The sequence below is a fragment of the Rhincodon typus genome, chromosome 33 (assembly GCF_021869965.1).
Source record: "Rhincodon typus isolate 14 chromosome 33, sRhiTyp1.1, whole genome shotgun sequence".
NCBI lineage: Eukaryota > Metazoa > Chordata > Chondrichthyes > Orectolobiformes > Rhincodontidae > Rhincodon > Rhincodon typus.
In genome coordinates, this window is record NC_063364.1 from 17,047,217 (window position 1) to 17,068,650 (window position 21,434).

Genomic DNA, 21,434 nt, shown 5'->3' on the forward strand with positions numbered 1-21,434 from the left:
TGTGAGGCAGCAGTGCTAACCACTGAGCAACCATTCCACCCACATTCTATATCAACGTTGACTCTTTTGGTACAATTACCACTTCTTCCTGGAAGAAGATTCCCAAATAGTTTCTCTCTCCTGAAACTGCCAACATGTACTTTACTGTCATTTCATTATCATTGCCCTAGCCACACCACAGGACATATCCTGCCTAAAATCATTAGTTCTCCGCAGTCAGAATTTGCCGATGCTTCCGCGTGTTTCTTTGAACACCAGATTCGTTGCTTTTCAAAATTTTTGCCAAAAATCTGTAGCACTCTCTTTTATTGCACCATCTGCTCCTTTATGAAATAAACCATGCAAACAAAACAAACCTTGTTTCGCATTTCATTCCAGATACAGCTGTGCAAAGCTGTTCACTGCTAATGCTTTGGTAAGCAGTTTCAAATATTGCTCTTCCTTAATTTCTGACCCTTTGATGTTCCAAATCAGTAATGCTGCTGATAGCAACATCTAAATAAAACTGTTCTCTCAAGTAGATGCTGCAAGAATGACCAGCACTACAGTGGTTATGAATTGAAGGGGAAAATGTTGATAGTCACAGTTAAATTCAATGATAGAAAATTACTTTTGGAATATCAAGTTCACGTCATAACTTAATGGTGCATGGCAATATAAGTTTCATTAGATTACTGAAAATAGTTTGATACCCATTAGTCTCATGGTGATCATGTAACCCCCATCTGCAGTTAATGTCATTGGTGAAGGAAAGATACTTTGCTTAACAGGTCTGGCCTACATGTGAATCCAGATCCTACAGCAATATGATTAACTTTTACCTGCCATCTGCACAATAATAGATTGGCAATAAATGCTGGCTTAGCCAGTGACACCCACGTGGAAAAAAAATGGTGACTACACTTCAAAAGTACTTCATTAAGCTGTAAAGTGCTTTGGGAAGTCCTGCGGTCATGAAATTCACTATATAAATGCAAGTTATTTTTTAAAAATCCATGGAAAAACTATAATACCACCTTTTCCTAATTTTCTCCTGTCCTTTCCTGGCTTTCACGCTGGGTTAAGGTTTCATTGCTGCAAGCTAAGCAGACTCCCCAGACTTTGTCCTTGTGAATTTAGATAGTCGGTATTGTATATGGTTTGGAGAAGCCGAGAGGGAGAAGGTAATGGTCAGGGTTGTCCCCAAGTCCTTTGCTTACCACTTTGGTCGCAGAGTCAGATCCATCAATATTTGCACAATCTTCCTGTGTGTTACATCAAATGAGAAGGGAAATGCACACAGAGTGGGGATTGGGAGAAAAGACAGAAAGTGTACAGCACTCAAAGTAGGAAATCTAATAATGTCAAGTGGAAGTAAAAAGCACTAAAGCTGAAAGGGACAAATTTACCTCTGTCTGTACCAAGGTAAATTGGATCGGCTTGGCACAGAGACTAGAGAAGGGGCCAAAATGGGGACAAAATTGGTCTAACTAGCTAAGGATAAGGAATCCTGTGCACCTCAATTTATTGCATCCAGGTGATTCAACATCCTCAGGCACAGACACAAGAAAATGTTCCTCAGTACTTTTAAAGAATTTGTGATTTTTCCAACAAATGGTTTCTCTTTTATTTTTGCAGTGCCTGGTGCAAGATTCATTACATTTTGTAAAAATTTATTTTCAAGCTCCCCTTTGAATAAACAATCACACATGGTAGTAGATATATATATATTATTGGAAATGAGATTTTATTCTTACAACTTAGACAAAACATTGCTGTTCTGTTCTTTGAATTGCTCTGCTCAACGATAAAAAATTAACAAGCACCTCCTTGTAAGGTTTTGCGAAGCACATGTACAGCCACAAGAGTGCTCACAATGTTGGACACACTGCCTAATAATGAAAGACAGACTTGTTTCACCTCAGAGGAATATGACTAGCCCTTCAGTGCACTTTTTCTTTTAAAGTAATGTAACCAATTCCTTATTTGGTTAGTTACTGCAGTCTACTACTCCATGCAGGAAGCTGAAATTCATGCTGTTTTAAATACTCAGAACCATTCCCAAGAAAGAAAACCACCAATGGAGTTTAGGTACAAGTTTGGTTCGTCCCTTACCTAATCCTATTACTTGAGGATTTCATTTGTATTTTCAAACAGGCTAGAGGTAAAAACCACAGCATATAAAGCCATGAACCAGACAGAAAAGGATTCCATTTGTATTTTTCATAACGCATGGCAAGTTTGCCTTTTCAAATTTATTACAGCTATTCTTACCCATTTTCTGGAGCAGAAACCTCTTAGTAAGCATGGAAAAATGGCATGGTGAAGTGAAAGGACACACATGCAGCAGAAATTGTACTTCCAAAACACAACTGTTCAGTTTTTGAAATGATGGATGGCAAAAATACTAGCTAAAATTTGTAACCATTTTCTGGATGACAAAGAACGAAATTGGTACATGTCATAAAGTTGCTGCATAGGTTTTGTTTTATTCATGCTTCACCAAACTCCATATTTAATCTAGATTATTAATATGTATTTCAAATCTTTGCACCGCAAAGTCTTGGCTCAATTACATCCTTACTTTTCCACACCCAACCTTTCTTATTTTATCTGAATTTAGGTCAACTGATCCTGATGCGCTATGCAACTACAGACCAAACCAAAGTCTTTTTATTGACCTTTGAATTCACAAGCTAGTCAGGCCAATTGCATTCAGTAGATAATGACCGCTGCATAAAATAGGGCAGATGTTTGAAATTCCACTAGCATCACCAATCTCTTTCTGATAGCAAAAAAATAATAAATTACTGTTCATTGGTGCTTCTCTACTGCAGGTAGTGTTTCTGCTTGCAAGAGCTAGAAAACTTGAGTTATGCTGCTACCTCCTTATTGCTCTTTAATTATATGAATGAAGCTCCATGCCTGTATTTTCACATACAGTGCTTCAATTGCATGCTTGCATATGTACACACATGAAAAGTCCTACTCATAAATGTCCAAATGCTAGATACAATGGCACAGAGAACCTTTTCCTGGTGCTGATGCTTAAAAATAAAGAAGTTTGAATAGTTCCCAACGAATCAACTGGATTAAGTTATAGAGTTGTCTTTGTACTGGTTATTATTTACTGAAAGGCCCAATTGGTAGATCATTGTTTCCTAGGTGGCTAAAATATAACCTGGGATTTTTTTCAGTGACTTCAGTCTGTAACTATATTACACTTTTTGGAAAACTAATGACAAAAACATTTAATAAGATATACAAAGGAAATGACCAAACGGCTTATAAATTAGATCTTCAAACCCTCGTCAGTGTCAACTAAAGGGAGAGAAACTCATAGCCATGTTAAACTCTTGTGCTGTTTCAAGAATTTTAAAGAAGGATTCACATCACTTCTTAAAAGTACATGTTCAGCTACTCTAGTAATCTAGTGGGTAAAGACATCATGTGATATAGAATGAAGCAATACAGACCAGAAAGGATCATGCTCAATTTCTAGTCAGTGTTGAGTCCAACCAGGTATAGTTGTCCATACTGCATGAACTATGGTACAAACAATATATCAAAAAATCCTATTATTGATCACTGTCCAGTGACCATCTGTAATATGTTAGAAGTGTTAAAACTATAATGTTTGCTCTTCAGGTTAGCACAAAATGCATTCAGTCAGACCCAAAGGCAGCATTATAACAACTTAGGAATGGATTTATGAGGACTACATTTCAGAAAACAATGTAGTCATGTCAGAACTGCCACAGTGTTTCATGAAGGATAAAGTGCAGGCAATTCCTCAGGATTGCTGATAATGTTAGTTTACCCCAAATCCCTCCCACTCCAACTGGTCAAAAATACAGAAATTACAGCATTTCCCAGAGACAGTTACTCATACAGTACAGTAACCAACGTCCAGAGCTCAATGATCTTATAGGTTTTATCAAAATAATCAGACAACTGAAGCAAAAAATGTTTTGCTCAGCACATAGTTTACAAATGAAAACAATTTGAACAACGTTAATTAATTTCTGTTAACAATGTGCTTAAGTAGTGACTTATGAATTATCTGCTTTTGGGAATAACTTTACAGTTTTTGCTTACTTCCTTAAATTCCTATTTATTTTTGCCAATTTCTCCTTTCTTTTCATTCCAAAAGGTGTTGACTCCTTGCAAAAGTGTACGTCATTCATGATTAGTGTTATGTTCCCAGGTGATTGTAATGCCGGACAAATCTGATCCCTGAATTGATAGATCATGAGGTTAACATCTGCAGTTGACTACTACAGTGGCTAGCCACCGAACACATTCTCAGGAGGCTGCCACTGTTCTTTAACACAGAACAGAGGTTTATTACACAAAAGAAGAAAACAAACAAAGCCATGGATCTGACAGTTTAGAAAGATCTTAACACTAATAGCAAAGCAAATTTTCAACCGATTTTCCAGCAATATTTTTTCTAGGTGCTTATTGCCAGTGAAGTGTCATTCTGATCCTAACTCTTTAACTCCCCACTTAACTGACTTGTTCTTGTTTTGATGAACAGAACTTCTTTTCAATTCTAACAGCTGAAAAGTTTTCCACAACCTCACACAGTTTGGAGACCTCACAAACTAAAAACACTCCGACTGTGATAAAACTTTTCTCCTGAAAGGGAACCTGATTCTTCTGGAACTCAAATCACTCATGTCTAGGCCCGAAACGTCAGCCTTCCTGCTCCTCTGATGCTGCTTGGCCTGCTGTGTTCATCCAGCTCTACACCTTGTTATCTCACTCATGGCCATGGATCTGTTTTCTCTGTGTGTTGTAAAAGTTCAACATTGTAAGCACTTCCTCAATTAACATCAGAGGTATTAGAAATTCTGCTAAGCACTTGACTGAATTTATGTGCTTTCTTGGAAATGTTGTCATTAGTTCACTGTTCCAAATGACTTTCTTACTGCTTGAAAGAAACCCGTTATGAACTAAAACCGCACACCTATTCTACCTCTACTTTAAAATCTAAATTCCCAAAATGATAATATATTAAGTACCTCTTTCATATCAGTAGCAGTGTACTTGTATCTCGTTCAAGTTTTGGTCATGGTTATCGACCACAGAGTGGAGGACCAAAGGAGAGTGACAGTCAGGTCCAAACCTGTCCTCATTCAATACTTAAGCAAGTGCATTCTTATAGTGGAGAGGATCACTAGATAACCATAAGTAGTCCAAAACCTGTCTATATATCTTCTCCTCAACATTTAGTAAAATTTTACTACTGCACTGGTTGAGATAATCTAACTCCACACTGATAGAGATTCAAACAAGGAGCTGCTTGCAGCTGTATGTTTTTGTCAGACGCAATATTAGGCAGCAGTTAATATTTATGATGGGGATCTTGCCTGCTGGCTGAAGAACAAGTAGGTGAAGGCCCACTTATTAAATGGCCAGTACCAGATGCTTTGCTGGATTAAAATCCCTGGGGGTGGAAACTCTATGGATAACTTCTAATCTTCAAAGAGCTGCCAGCCAATTAGAGACCAGCGGATTTCCGCTGCTGTCAGCATCATTCAGGGCAGTCACAATTGCTGGCAATGCACCAAGTAGAAGTTCAGGATCAACAAGGGACTCCAGGTCACACATGTATGAGAGACCTAGGGTTTGGGTTTGCAAGGTGGGGGAAAATCACAGAATGGGCAAGATTGGAGGCATCGGCGGTGGGGGAGGGGCTGTTTTCAGCAGGCTCTCCTTCCCAATGCTGGCTCCCTCAATCAGGCAGTAAATGGTTTTGAATGAACTCCTCCTAAAAGGGAACTCTACAAGCAAACTCAAAGAAATACAGTCTGGTGTGGCATAATGGAGATTAAGGACAGACGTAAATGTGCACTTTGCAATATGCTATGTATTTCATGTATTGCAGGTCTCAAAAGTAATGATTAAAATCTAATTTTCATGCTACTGAAGCGTAAGGAAGTACAACACTGCACCCTTACCTCAGAGTCCTGGGCTTAAATACAGACCATAAGATAGGATAAGAGCATTCTCTGCTGCCTAGAAATACCAGACTGTATTTCTTTGAGGGGGAAGAAGGGCTGAAATTGCTATTTATACTCCAGTAATCAGCCACTGTCAGTAAATCATAATTGAAATGTCTCTTTATAGCTGTTATCTTCTTGATTTAGTGACTCTGTTTGACAGAGATCATAGTCCATATAAAACAAATGTATTTATGGAGGATGTAGAGAAAACTTTACAATCAACAGTCGAAATATAGGGCGGACTATCTTTGCGCATTTTGGTATTCATATGTCTGGAGCACAGAGAAAAGTATCAATAATTGAAAACATTGGGATATTTTGTCTGATTTGAGTGAGTGCTAACCTACTGCCCTAAATCACACGGAATTAGGCATCTAAATCAAGAATTTCAAGGAAGCATTCAAAAAAACATTTACATAGCATCTTTCACTATAACAAGTATTTAACCACCAATGTAAATACTTTTCAAAATGTAGTCACTATTGTGATGTGGAGAATGCAGAATCCAACTGTGTGCAACTAATAATGACCAGCTAATTTGTTGTAATGATGTGGATGGGGGAGAAATTATTGACCACATCTCTAGAAACTGCACTCCTACTATGCTTGAAATAGGACCATGAAATATTTTATATTCATCGGAAAGAGTTTATTGCTTCATCCAAAAGATGACTGATTTGTTAGAGCAACAGTCCTTCAGGACTAAACAAAAGTGTTTTCCTAAATTATTATGCTCAGGAATTTTGAATCAGCTTGAACACACAACTATCTGAAGAAGAAGAAATAGTGCTAAGATTGAGCCAAGTCTGAAAACCTATAAATTATATTTGTACACAATAAAAATCCTTCATATTGAGTAAGTCAAATGTACTCAATACTTCCCATCCAGCGCTTTTTTCTATCTAAAACATCTGATGCAGACATTTGGCCCAAAGTGTAGACAAAATTCCATTCCCCGAGATCGACATACAAAATCAAAAGTTCTCTTTCTCTCATATATTGCATCAGATTTCGCCAGAATCTGAATATATATATATCTAAAACTCATTAATCACAACTGACAGATTAATAGCAATAAGAACTCAAAGTTATATCTTTGTTTTAAATGATAATCAGACAATTTAAGAAAGAAAAAAGAAAATGAAAAGAAATATTTGCATACATATAGTTCCTTTTACAAACTCAGGAGGTCCCAAAGCACTTGACAACCAAGCAATGACTTTCTCAAGCACAGACACTGTTGTAATATAAGAAATGTGATCTTCAGCAGTTGTTTGTAGCATGTTGTTGTGCGCAATGTGATAATGACGAGATAACCGGTTCCAGCGATGTTAGATGAGTACAAAGCATAGTCCAGGATATCAGAGGAGCCCTTCCTGCTCTTCTTCGAAACGTACTAGTGGATTTTTTACATCCAGTTGACAGGGCAGCTAGGATTTCGGTTTAATGTCGTATGTACTTCAATTCTGAGGGAGTACTGCATGTTAGGGAGTGTCAGTCCAGATTTTGTGCTGAATTCTTTGGAGCAGGACATACACTCACAATATTCTGACTTGTAATGTATGTCTACTGTCCACTAAGCCAAGTCTAGAAAGACGTATTGATAATATGACAGCATTATAAAGTTTACTAAATGCATGAATTTGACAATGAATTATGTTAAGATATCACATATCAGGTATATGAGAATATCTTTAGTCATTTATTCTAGGATTATCTCTGTTTCTAGTGCTGACCACTTGACAGAGCCCAGTCTCCACCACGTCAGCAATCTCAATCCTGCTTTTAAACTCTCTCCCCAAATCACTGCTTTGCTACTTCTATTCATATCTGTTAGAAGTCTATTAAAAATATCTCTCATTGATCATGTATTTAGTTATTTCTCCAAAGTCTACACCTAGTGCTTTGCATTCTTCTCCTGTGTGAAGCACATAGAGGGAAATTCTCACTAAAAGTCTCTATAAGTAAATCTTATACAAAAAAGGTTGCATATTAATGGAGAAATCCACAGTGTTCGTGCTGGTGATGCTGTGCAAACAACTTTACCTGCTGAACGAAACTCTGTCCTTTTGTAAAATGCAAAACTCTATGCTAGTAAAGATCAATAAAACAAGTTCTTCAGTGGTACCTGCAAAATTCATCCTTTATATAACCTAACATTTGATTTCCACAAAGAATTCAAAGTGAGTAACATGTGTACTGGGTTTAAAATGGGAGCATATGTTAACATATTAACAAATACACTTGCACGATGATTAGAAACAGGATTTTAAAATGTCTAAATAAATTCACAAGGATAAGGAATCTTGGTTGTATTATACATTATTTCAGACTAATAAAAATATACAAAGTGTACTGTAGTCGTTTAACAAAGTAGAGTCTATTTTAATTTGTGAAGCTTTGGGATGGGCAAGCATCAAACCAGTTCAACTCTGGCATTGTGAGGCTGAGGCGATGTTAACTCATGGACCTCATCTGCACGGCCTCACTGTCCTACCAGAAACATGCAGGAAGGGGAAACACAATGTCAGGTGGCAGGAGGCTATTGCCAAAGATCAAAGGGTAGTCCCTGGCACTTGGGTAAATCGAAGAGGGAGAATTCAGGATGACCCTGCAATCAGGGAGTACAGAGGGTGTATCTTGCCACAGGAGGCCTAACCTTTCTTTCTAGTGCCCAGATGACCACTCCTGTTTCTTCTGTGACCCAGAAGACAGTTCTAAAATATGAAAAAGATATGCCTGTGCTATGAGCTTTGCATATCCATAGATCCTAAAGGTAGCAGAGCAGGTAGACAAGGTGGTTAAGAAGGCATATAGGATCCTTGTCATTTTTAGCTGAGAAATAGAATAGAAGAGCAAGGAGGTTATGCTGGAACTGTATAAAACAGTGGACAGGCCTCAGCTGGAATACTGCACGGAGTTCTGGTCATCGCACTATAGGAAGGATGTGATTTCACAAGAGAGGGTACAGAGGAGATTTGGCAAGGTGTAGGCTGGGCTGGAGGTTCTGGAATATGAGGAAAGATTGGAGAGGCTGAGGTTGTTTACCTTGCAGTAGCAAAGGTGGAGAGGGAACCTGATAAAGGCGTACAAGTTTATGAGGGGCATAGAAAGGGTAGATATGAAGATACACTTTCCATTAGCAGAGGGATCAATATGCAGGAGATATAGATTCAGGTTAAGAGGGCAAAGAGGAGGACTAAGGAGAAAATTTTCACTCAAAGGATGGTGAGAGTATGGAACTCCCTGCCAGAAACGCTCAGATAATGACTTGAGTTACCAAAGCCTCCAGGACTGTAGACCAAAAGCTGAAAAACTGAATTAGTGCAGTCAGATCTTTGTTGACTGGCGTGGACATGATGGGCTGAATGGCCTCTGTCTGTGCTAAGTATCTATGTGTCTATGAATTATGAGCTGAAATCTCCAGCTGACACATTGGTCCACTTTTTAAATGTATGTTTGTAACAAATGCAAACAATTTAAATTTCAGTTAGCTCCAAAAAATGCTTTCTGTAATGTTAGAAGTCAAAATGGTAATTGTTTTGTGTAGGTCACATTGTAGTGACGTATTGTAGAATTAACAATAATGGCAATATAACAAAAATCAGACTTTCAGTAAAATATTGAATATTCACACCTAACATTTATTTAAATGCATTATTCTCAAAAATAGTAAAAACCGAATGCAGCCTGTTCAATCATTCTCAAGTGAATATTGCCATAATGTGTTAAACAGTATTTTTGCTCATAGGCCAATTGCTATCCTAACCAAAAATGCAGGAATAACCAGTCAAAATGATTACAGCAGCTCAAACAAAAAAATCTGTATTAACTGTTGCTGAGGTACTTCAGAGAAAACCACTTTGCTCTTAGTGATAAGATTTTACAGTCTGCTACTTCAACTGATACTTTCATCCTCAACAAGTCTATCTATATCACAGACTGGAAATAAGGACCAGACTCTTCCACTGTGAGACTGCTTCACATGCACCTTGGACAGGGCTAGTTCTAATGAGAAACAGATGCTTTTATACTGACCTACTACTTTGCATCTGCTGGATGGAGCCTATGACTGATCCCATTGTCTGTTTTCCAGACAGTGAAAAAGAGCATGAATTTAGCTAAATTTTCAGTGTTGGTGCCTGATGTGGAGTGGGGAAAAAAGCACGAGTTTTAATTTAAATTAATTTGTGTCACTTTAGCCCAGCCGGTAGTTCAATCCCTCTGGATCAGAAGGTGGCCAGTTAACATTGCACATCAGAGCTTGAGCTAATAACCTATGCTGACATTCCTGTGCAGCACTGAGGCAGTGTTGCATTGTCTGGTGAAGAGTCACTGCACTCGAAATGTTAACTCTGCTTTCTTCCCACAGATACTGCTATACCTGCTGTGTTTCTCCAGCAATTTCTATGTTTGTTACGTCGTCAAAGATGTGATTCTTCAGAAGAGCTGTTAAGCTTCTCCACTGAATGCAGATTGACATGAATATTTGAAGAGCCACAGGAGGTTGGGTCCTGTGTTTTAGCTGATTTTGCTACTTCATACAGGACTACTCAAAATTAAACAGGTCATTCAAGTCAGGGATCTTGCTAGTGAAGAATGGCTGCTTCATTTGTAATCAAAGCAGTTAGTGAACTTCAAAACCCGTAAACTACTTTAAGAAATTTTAATGAGAAGTGATATATAAGTGCAGGTATAACTTGTCCCTCATTTCAACTGATGAAAGTAAGCAAAAAGGATAGAAAGGAGTGAGTGAACCTGATATATATTCCCTTATATATCACTGAATTGTCCTAAAGTGGTTCCCATACAGTTAATTACTGTAAAAGACACTCATCATTGTTAATGATCCTGCTGTAATGTCTCTCTGTCTTAGTGACCATGCTTCATAACTATTTCATTAGGTCTAAAATGTTTTGAGATGTCCTGAGATCTCTCAAGGCCCTAAATAAAAATTAGTTATTTATGCAGGTTTAAGCAAAAGCATTTTTGTGCAGTGCGATGATTAACTAGTGAAACTAACTTTGAAATTAATTAGCAGAAATCTGTTAAAGACTGCAATTGGTTGCTTGAGATAGTAGGAACTGCTGATGCTGGAGTCTGAGATAACAAGGTGTACAGCTGGATGAACACAGCAGGCCAGGCAGCATCAGAGGAGCAGGAAAGCTGACGTTTTGGGTCTGGACCCTTCTTCAGAAATGGGGGAGGGGAAGGGGACTCTGAAATAAATAGAGAGAGGGGGAGGCGATGATGGAAGGTGGATAGAGGAGCAAGATAGGTGGAGAGAAGACAGACAGGTCAAGGAGGTGGGGATGAAGCCAGTACAGATGAGCATAGGTAGGGAGTTGGGATGGGGGTTGGTCACTGAGGAGGGAGGGGCGGGTAGGTGGGAGGGAAGACAGACAGATCAAGGACAAGAATGAGGCTAGTAGGTAGGAAGTGGGGGTGGGGTTTGGTCAGTGAGGTGGGAGGAGCGGATAGGTGGGAGAAAAGACGGACAGGCCAAGGAAGAGGGGGCGAGATGGGCTGGTCTTGGGATGAGGTCGGGAGTAGGGAGATTTTGAAGCTTGTGAAGTCCACATTGAGACCACTGGGCTGCAGGGTTCCCAAGCGGAATATGAAGTGCTGTTCCTCCAGCCTTCGGGTGGCATTGTTGTGACACTGGAGGAGGCCCAGGACGGACATGTCGTCCAAGGGGTGGGAGGGGGAGTTGAAGTGGTTCTCGACTGGGAGGTGTAGTCATTTTTCCAATCACAATAGTTTGTTGTTGCACTATGACACCAAACTTTTTAAAAATGTAATAAATATCACCTAGTTGGAGGTTGTCTGTTCTTTATTATTTCATTTGTTTCAAATACTGGTTTGGGCAATTTGTGAGGCTAAAGTAGTTTGCAGATTTTAAGCTATAAAGAAATGTGGATCCTCTATCTAGACACACAACATATTCCATACTATATACAGTAATATCTCTGAAAGACAAAGATTCATCACAGTCGAACAATCTTCACTCCCCCAAATTATATCAGGTACGTTTCAGTCCTACATTTAACTGATTTTAAACTTGAACAGATCAGAAACAATCAAGATTTATATTTCAATACCATTCAAATTTTAAAAATAACATTATGGCCTGTGAGAGAAACATGAGAGATTTAAGGGCGAGATGTTTAAGAGTGCACATTTATTTTACAATACATAAAAAAATTATCATAACTAAAGTCACATTTCTTCCCATTGCTATTAGAAAGGCAATTTTTTTTTGCTTGGGTATAATTCCACAGCCACCAGGTTCACCAGGACCTCAATCAAGTACTGTAGTAATATTCAAACACAGGTCTTTATGATGAACAATAGCAAGTTGTAGGAACATATCTGTCATCTGTCACACGTACACATGACCCTATCATCACCCAGCATTCATACATCCACTTCCAGTAATGTCACTTTACAACAATGAGGAACAAAAATCACCCTGCAGCACTGCTTCCTGCACACCAATGGAGATCAAATATGGATATTCAAAATCTTGCTAACCTGTATTGCTCAGCAAATCACGAAACAAATTTGTCTCTGCAATTTTTTTATTGCATAGGTTACACTACACCTTATACCATTTTTTTGGAAATAAGACTAGGCGGGTAACTTCTTCCAATTCTCAAATTCTGCAGCTATCTATCAGCATGGACTAAATCTTTTGACTCACTCCTCCATAGTATGACCTTCCTTTCCTTCCTGGAAGAAAGTGCTTTCTAGTTGAAAAGCTGATGTCAAGAATTCACAGTGTCCAGAAATACAGTGTGAGGTTATCTACTTTGGTCAGAATAAAAAAAACCTTATTGTCTAAATGGAGAGAAACTTCAGTGTAGAGGAACCCGAGTGTCCTTGTGCATGAGTCACAGAGAGCTAATATGAGGGTTCAGCAGGTAATAAGGAGGTCAATTGGAGTTTTGATATTTATTGCTAAAGGAATGGAGTATAAAAGTAGGGAGTGTTGTTGCAATTGTATAAGGCACTGATGAGACCACATCTGGAGTACTGTGTACAGTTTTGGTCACCGTACATTAGGAAGGGTGTGAGTTCAGAGAAGGTTCATTATATTTATTCTGGAGATGAAAGCTTTGTCTTAAAGGTGAGAATGAACAGTTTAGGCTTATACTTTACTCGAGTTTAGAAGGAAGAGGGGAGAGGTACATTGAGGTGCATAAGATGCTAAAGGTAATTGACAAAGTAGACAAAAAGCGGATGTTTTGTCTTGTGGGGAATTCTAAAATGAGAAGTCAGTTTAAAGCTTAGTTGAAACAGAGATGAGGAGGAATTACATCTCTTACATGATCCTGAATCTGTAGAATTCATTTCCAAGCGTGCAGTGGACATTGGGACACTGACAAATTTAAGGAAAAGATAAACAGATTTTTAATTAGTGATAGGTTAAAGGGTTATGGGAAACAGGCAGAAAACTGGAGTTGAGGCTGAGATGAGATCAGCCATGACTGTATTAAATGACAGCAGGCTCAAGGAGCTGAATTGCCTATTCCTGCTCCTAGTTCTTAGTTATTTGTATATTCATGTCTACTTGCTCTGTGATACTGTATGATGCAGCAATAAAGCTCTGCATTATCACAGTCTCACTGACCGTGACATAGAAACAAAGAAGATAGGAGCAGGAGGAGGCCATTTGGTCCATCGAACCTGCTCCGCCATTCTTCATGATCATGGCCGATGGTCCAACTCAATAGCCTAATCCTGCTTTCTCCCCATAACCTTTGATCCCATTCACCCCAAGTGCTACATCTGGTCGTCTCTTGAATACATTCAATGTCTTGGCATCAATTACTTTCTGTGGTAATGAATTCCACAGACTCACCACTTTTTGGGTTAAGAAATGTCTCCTCATCTCCGTCCTAAATTGCCTACCCTGAATCCTCAGACCGTGACCCCTGGTTCTGGACACACCCACCATTAGGAACATCCTCCCTGCATCTACCCTGTACAGTCCTGTTTGAATTTTACAAGTTTCTATGAGATCCCCCCTCATTCGTCTGAACTCCAACGAAAACAATCCCAACCTAGTCAATCTCTCCTCATATGTCAGACCCACCATCTCCAGAATCAGGCAGGTAAACTTTTGCTGCTCTTTCTCGACAGCAAGAGCATCTTTCCTCAAAAAAGGAGACCAAAACTGCACACAATATTCCAGGTGTGGTCTCACCAAAGCCCTGTACAACTGCAACAACACATCCCTGATCCTGTTCTCAAAACCTCTCGCAATGAAGGCCAACATACCATTTGCTTTCTTTACTGTATGCTGTACCTGCATGCTTATCTTCAGCGACTGGTGCACAAAGACACCCAGGTCCCGCTGCACATTCCCCTCTCCCAATTTACAGCCATTCAGGTAGTAACTGCCTTCTTGCTGTTGCTTCTGAAGTGAATAACCTCACATTTATCCAAATTATACTGCATCTGCCATTGATTCTCCCACTCACCCAACCTGTCGAGATCATGCTCAAGGATCTCTGCATCCTCATCACATTCACCCTCCCACCCAACTTGGTATCACCTGCAAACTTGGAAATGTTACATTTTGTTCCCTCGTCCAAATCATTAATATATATTGTAAATAGCTGGGGTCCCAGCACCGATCCCTGTGGCACCCCACTAGTTACTGTCTGCCAATTTGAAAAGGACCCATTAATTCCTACTCTTTGTTTCCTCTCTGCCAACCAGTTTCCTATCCATCTCAATACCACTTCCCCCAATCCCATGCGCTTTAATCTTGCATCACTTTGTCAAACGCTTTCTGAAAGTCCAAATATTCTACTTCGACTGGCTCCCCCTTGTCAACTTTACTAGTTACACCTTCATAGAATTCCAACAGGTTTGTCAAGCATGATTTCCCCTTCATAAATCCATGCTGACTCTGTCTGATCCTGCCACTGCTTTCTAAATGCTCTGCTATAAAATCCTTGACAATAGATTCGAGGATTCTCCCCACTACCATTGTTGGGCTCACCAGTCTTTAATTCCCTGTTTTCTCTCTACATCCTTTTTTGAATATTGGAATGACATTAGCCACCTTCCAATGTGCAGGGACTGTTCCAGAGCCTATAGAATCGTGGAAGATGACCACCAATGCATCCACTATTTCTAGAGCTACTTACCTAAGTACTTTGAGATGTGGGTTATCAGGACCCAGGGGTTTATCGGCCTTCAATCCCAACAATTTTCCCAGCACCATTTCTCTACTAATATTGATTTCCCTCAGCTCTTCTCTCTCACTAAATCTTGCCTCCTCCAAGAATTCTGGCATCTGATTTATGTCCTCTTTTGTGAAGACAGAACCAAAGTATGTATGCAGTTCCTCAGCCATTTCTTTGTCCCCTATTAAACATTCCCCTGTTTCTGTCTGTAGGGACCTATATTTGTTTTTACCAATCTCCTTCTCTTCATGTACCTATAGAAACTCTTAGTGTCAGTCTTTATGACAAGCTTAGTTTTGTGCTCTATTTTCCCCTTCTTAAACAATCCCTTGGTCTTTCTTTGCTAAATTCTAAACTGCTCCCAATCCTCAGATTTATTATTTTTTTTTTAGCCAAGCTGTATGGTTCTTCCTTGGATTGGATACTATCTCTGATTTCCTTTGTAAGCCATGGATTGGCTCTCTTACCCATTTTGCTTTTGCGACAGACGGGAATAAACAGTTGCTGCAGTTCCCCCATGTGTTTCTTGAATGTTTGCCATTGCCCATCCACTGTCATCCCTTTAAGTAATTCTCCCCAATCTATCAAGGCCAACTCATGCCTCATATCCTCGTAGTTTCCTTTATTAAGGTTCATCATCCTAGGCTCCAAATCACCAACCTCACTCTCCATCTTGATAAAAAAATTCTATCATGTTACGGTCGCCATATGTATTGTGACATAACTAATTCTATAAGAGTTCCAGACGTCCATTTCAAAATAAATTAACAGGCACACAAGGGTTTTGTTTTATATTTAGCTCACTGGGTCACTTTCTATGTCTTGTTGAATTGGACTCCAAAACAATCACCAATAGCAGTTGATACATGAACTCGAATCACAGATAATGCTACTTCTGAAGAAGGGTCCTCACCCAAAACATCAACTTTCCTGCTCCTCTGATGCTGCCTGGCCTGCTGTGTTCCTCCAGCTCCACGTTGTGTTATCTCTGACTTCAGCATTGGCAGTTCTTACTATCTCTGATGCTATTCTGGCAGTCTGTCAGTTCATTATTAAATGTAATTGTAGCCACTTGTCTTTATGGATAGGTAGAACATTTCAATAAATAGGAAATTAAAAATTTTTCCTGAAGACAAAATCTAAAAGATGGTTAAATAAAATAAGTTGTTCACATTCCAAAACTTGCATTAAATTTACAGCATGGAAACAGGACATTTTGCTCAACTGGTCCACGCTAGAGTCCCTCAATACAAGCCTCCTGCCAGTCTTCATCTAATCTTACCAACATGCCAGCATTTTTCTCCCTCATGTACCTATCTGCCATGCCTTTCAGATATCTGAGGTCCAAGCATTACCTGAACACACTAACATTTGGGACACAGGCGCGCTTGGAGAACGACATATTGCAGTCCATTTCTGCTGCTTGGCCTGCTGTGTTCCTCCAGCTCTACACCTTGTTATCTCTTGCAGTCCATTTGATTGCTTGCACATACTTACAATTTCTTACCACTCCTATCAAAATTGATGCATTGTTTCAGATAGGAAATATACGTGGTGCTGAATGGGAAGCACAGAAATAAATAATACCAATAAAGCTAAAGACAATCTTAGAAAATTGCCAAGCTCTTATACTAAAGTGGGACTGAGAAGAAAAAGCGATGAACTGTTCTAAGATTACAACATCTACAGACGACTGCAGAATCAGCCTTGATGAATAGATTGCTGTTCCTACACGTGATAATCACAAAGACAACAGTCAGTGATGAACGTAAACAAATGACCAGTGAGGCTTACCCAACACAATAGCTGCACACCAGTGTTTGACTAGTTTTACATATGATCGCACACAGTAACATGAAGATAAATAATACTCGACAAAATTGGAGAGATAATCTACCATATGTATTCCAGGGGTTGGTCAACTTCGGTATATAGTTTGAAGATGCTTCTTGAATAATACATGGAAATATATATTTCGACGCTTTCGAGTAGAAGACATTTATTCCTCTTCAAAAATGGCTCACTGTCACGTAAAACTTAGAGTTTCATCCTTTTTTAAATGACAATTGATCTGTCCACTCAAAGTCTAATTAAGATAATGCAAATTGAAACTTTGTTGCCAGTTACAAAAGAATCGGGAGAGAAAGACAAGTCAGGAATCTTTGAAACGCAAAAACTGTTCCATCATTCCCATGACCTGATGGTTTACTTTTGCTACAATGGAAGTAGCAACTATAAACAATAGCTTACCAAACCAAACCAAATACTGAATTAATAAAACACACGGCCCATAGAGTCTGCATGGTGACTTTTTTCCAGCAATATTCAATTCTATAGAATAATACATTTTCCGCGACTTGTGGCCAATGCAGACTGGAGACAACATCACAAGTTTCCATTTCGTTTTCTATTACTGCGAACCTTCAAAAAGGAATCGCTTTTATTAAGGTTACCCTTTACTTGGATTGATGAAACTGGGATTGCCAGTTCCCTGCCCAGTTTTAAAAAAACTTTACGTGAGGTACAGGGAAAAATAAAACACCTTGGGAGTTTGAATGTTTATTCCTGACCCGTTCTATTTATTGAACTCTGGACTCGTTCGGCATTGAAGCATTTCCTCCAACCTGTGGGTATTCCGTGGCTGCCCAGGGAGCGCTCCCTGCCGGTCACTTTCAGCGCAATTAGAAGGCCGGTCTACCGCAGATTTTTAAATCCGTTTTGGAAACAGTCTTTTTGTTCTGAAGTCAAGCATTGGAACTGATCTGGTTGCCGCTGTACCGAGGATTTGGGTTCAGCACAGCTGTCCCAATGGTGGGGGGAGATATCCTTAAGCCCTTTTCTATAGACCACTGTTAGAATGTTCAGACTTACCATTTTGCTTCCTTGGAATTGATGCCGGCTCCGGGAAGAGTTTGCTGCCTAAATCGAGGCGGTGCCAGCTACTGTATGCTCTTCACTGGCGATCCCCTGCTTCTGAGATAGAGTTGAACTCCATCTACTGTCGATCCTGGAGCCCACAGTAGAGGGAGGCATCAACAGGCTGTGGATGGATCCATGTTTCAAAGAGGAAGGGGGGAAAGAGAGACAAGAGAAAAGATGATCAAGTTTTTTTTTGGATGAATCAGTCCTTTTAGCTCCGGGGTGTCCCCAAGCGTTCTGCACTCAGAGAGGGAGGGACGAATGGTGAATGATCGTCCCGGTGAATACGATAACTCTGCCAATCAGTCCATAAATGGAGAAATGTAGCCGAGTGGTGCAGCCAATCGGCTTGTCAGTGTAGCTCGTCACACCATTGGGAATGCGGAGAGGGAGAGGGAGCGAGGTGGAGCCAGTCTCAGGCGGCACCGGCAGCAATGTTCTCAGCCCTGCCCCTGACAAGATGCCATTCAAAACACACACAAAACTTGCTGTCTGTAAGCCAACTGCCGTAAGGTAGAGTGTCTTATCCACACCTATATGATTTACAGTGATTATGTTTCAACTTAATTGGATGTTACGTTTAATTGTCATGAAGCTGATGTATCTTCACTATCATCTCTACGACACCGGCACGTCTACTGTAGATATTTTTAAACAACCCAGCCAGAGACGTTATTACACACCAATTCTTGAACCCAGACATCCTGGCTCAGAGGTAGGGACGCTACCACTGCGCCCACAAGAGCCCTAAGATCTGCTCTATACTTCGGACAATATGTAAACTGCAGGAACTAAAAATAAACGCAGGCAAATCTGAATGACACCAGGGCAGCACTTGCAGTGGGGATGATTACCCCGCTGTCATTTTCAAGAGGTAACATTAGACGGGATCACAAGTCCCCAAAATAGTTCACTCCTTTAGAAAGTCCTCTGATCTCAGGAAAGTACTAGGAACTGATTTCGACAGTTACAAGAAATAGGAGCAGGAGGAGGCAGTTCACTCCCTGGAGCCCATTATTGCTGTTCAATGAGATCAAGATTGATCATTCACCTCAGCACTCGTTCTAGACCCACACTCTAACCAAAGGAAACGTCCTTCCTGCATCTATCTGGTTGAGACATACAAGAACTTCCTTTGTTTCAAGAAAATCACCTTTCATTCTTCTAAACTCTGGAGAATACAGGCCCGGTTTCCTCAATCTTGCCTCACAGGACAGTCTTGCCACCCTGGGAATCAGTCTGATGAACCTTTGTTGCACTCCTTTCATGGCAAGTATATCCTTTCTTAGATAAGGAAACCAGAGTTGCATACAATACTTCAGATGCAGTCTTACAAGGGCTCAATGCAGTTACAACAGGACATCTTTACTCATGTCCTCAAATCCTCCTGGGATAAAGGTGTAAACACATTTGCCTTCTTGATTGCTTGCTAAACATCATGTTAGCTTTCAGTGACTCACCAACAAGAACACTTTTAGGCACCAATACTTCTCAAACTGTCACTATCTAAGAAATAATATGCATTTCTGTTTTTCCTATGAAAGTGGATAACTTCACGTTTCTGATTTTATAATCGATCTGCCAGGTTCTTGCCCATCCAGTCCACCTATCTAAATCCCCTCAACAAATGTGGAAATATTACATTGGGTTCCCATGTACAAATCATGGTAGAGATATTACGTTTAATTATAAACAAACAGAATTGAGCATTGCAATCCCTGTGATAATAAAACAGAGAATTTGACTCATTCCTTCACCAGGGTTAATTACTTGTTGTGAGGAATGGAAATTGTGATGCGGATTTACACTGGGAATGTGATCCGCCTTCTCTCTTTCCAGCATTCTCATTTTCCCAGCAGTTTATTACTTACCAGACAATAACAATTGACAACATATGACCCTAAGTGTATTTCTGTGTATGGTGGTGGTGGGGAATGGAGAGGTTAGATTACAAATATGTACTTACATTTTACTGAATTCTGAATAAGACTTTTAAAAGTACTTGAGATACAGTAACATTTACCCAATTCCACCTCTACCAAGAAGGGCATGGTTAAAATATGTCCTTCAGTTCTGAATTCTGCTCAACTGTTTTATCCTCAAAACAGTATTATTTTTACAAAAGCAAAACACTTTAGAAGTTGGAAATCTGAATAAAAATGCTGGAAATACTCAGCCAGTCTAGTAGCATCTGTGGAGTGAGAAACAGAGCTAACAACTCAGCTTGAATATATCCAGATCTAAACAGTTTTTTTTTTAAAAAATTAACTCTTTGTAAATCAAACCCTTTTGAGATACTCTCGTCTCGTGTCCTCTTTCACACTTAGGCGTTAAATAAGATGAAAGGTTGTATTAATATTAATACTTCAAGGTTTGAAAAATTCACAATGGTTCTTCTCTCTTCAGTAACAACATGCAATTATCTGATGAAAGGCACCCACCTGAAACACTGAGATAACAAGGTGTAGAGCTGGATTGAACACAGCAAGCCAAGCAGCATCAGAGGAGCAGGAAAGCTGATGTTTCGGGTCGAGACCCTTCTTCAGAAAATCCACCTGAAACACTTCTGTGTTTCTCTCTCTGCACATACTGTCAGATCAGCTGAGAATTTCCAGCATTGTCCATTTAATTTTTCATCACCTTGTGTATGTGTGTGTGTTTTCCCAGACCCAAGTTTCCCTCAAAATCACACCAAATTGGCATGGGCTTTTTGGTTTTCTCTGTAGTGGTGATATGTCCAAAGACAGGTCCTTTGTTCAGTTCTTCATGCCTCACAGCCCTGCTCTTTTCTCTTCGTTTGCTTGTAAGAGCCACCCATTTTCAATTTCATTGAGTAATATACAAACATGAGTTGGAATCAGGAGTAGGTCATTCATCTCCTTGAGCCTGCTCTGCCATTGATAAGATGATGGCCAATCTGATTGTGGCCTCAGTTCTACTTTCCTGCCTACCCCTAATAACCTTGAATTCCTTGATAATTAAGAAACTATCTAACTCAACCTAAAAAAAAAGACTGGGGAAAGGAAAGCTTAAAGAAAACACAAGTAGTCTTCTCAAAGGATCCTGTACTTATAAGCAACCATTATCTGTTGCGGTTCCAGCTTTTCCACAATCATTGCCTGAAATTTACTGGTTCTACCATTGTTTCCTAATCCTATTCATGGGATCCTCATCTATAGGCCTCAGGCAATTCACAAAAAGGCAGAAACAACCACCCAGGGATAGTAGGAACTGCCAATGCTGGAGAATCTGAGACAACAAGGTGTAGAGCTGGATGAACACAGCAGACCAAGCAGCATCAGAGGAGCAGGAAAGCTGACGTTTC

The 21,434-nt window shown here is 39.7% G+C and overlaps 2 protein-coding genes across 2 annotated transcripts in view; one reads left to right on the plus strand and one right to left on the minus strand.

Moving 5' to 3' along the window:
- The window catches only part of myo1ea (myosin IEa), a 135,747-nt gene extending 117,333 nt beyond the window's left edge, over positions 1-18,414 (minus strand). Inside the window, exon 1 of the mRNA XM_048615726.1 lies at positions 18,062-18,414. Within this exon, the coding sequence (XP_048471683.1) occupies positions 18,062-18,064 (3 nt within the window). The 5' untranslated portion in view covers positions 18,065-18,414. The remainder of the gene's footprint in view (positions 1-18,061) is intronic.
- A 131-nt stretch (positions 18,415-18,545) lies between these two features.
- The window catches only part of LOC109936048 (protein FAM81A-like), a 61,517-nt gene continuing 58,628 nt past the window's right edge, over positions 18,546-21,434 (plus strand). The window contains exon 1 of the mRNA XM_048616034.1: positions 18,546-18,622. The gene's annotated coding sequence lies outside the window, so the exon portion shown is untranslated. The remainder of the gene's footprint in view (positions 18,623-21,434) is intronic.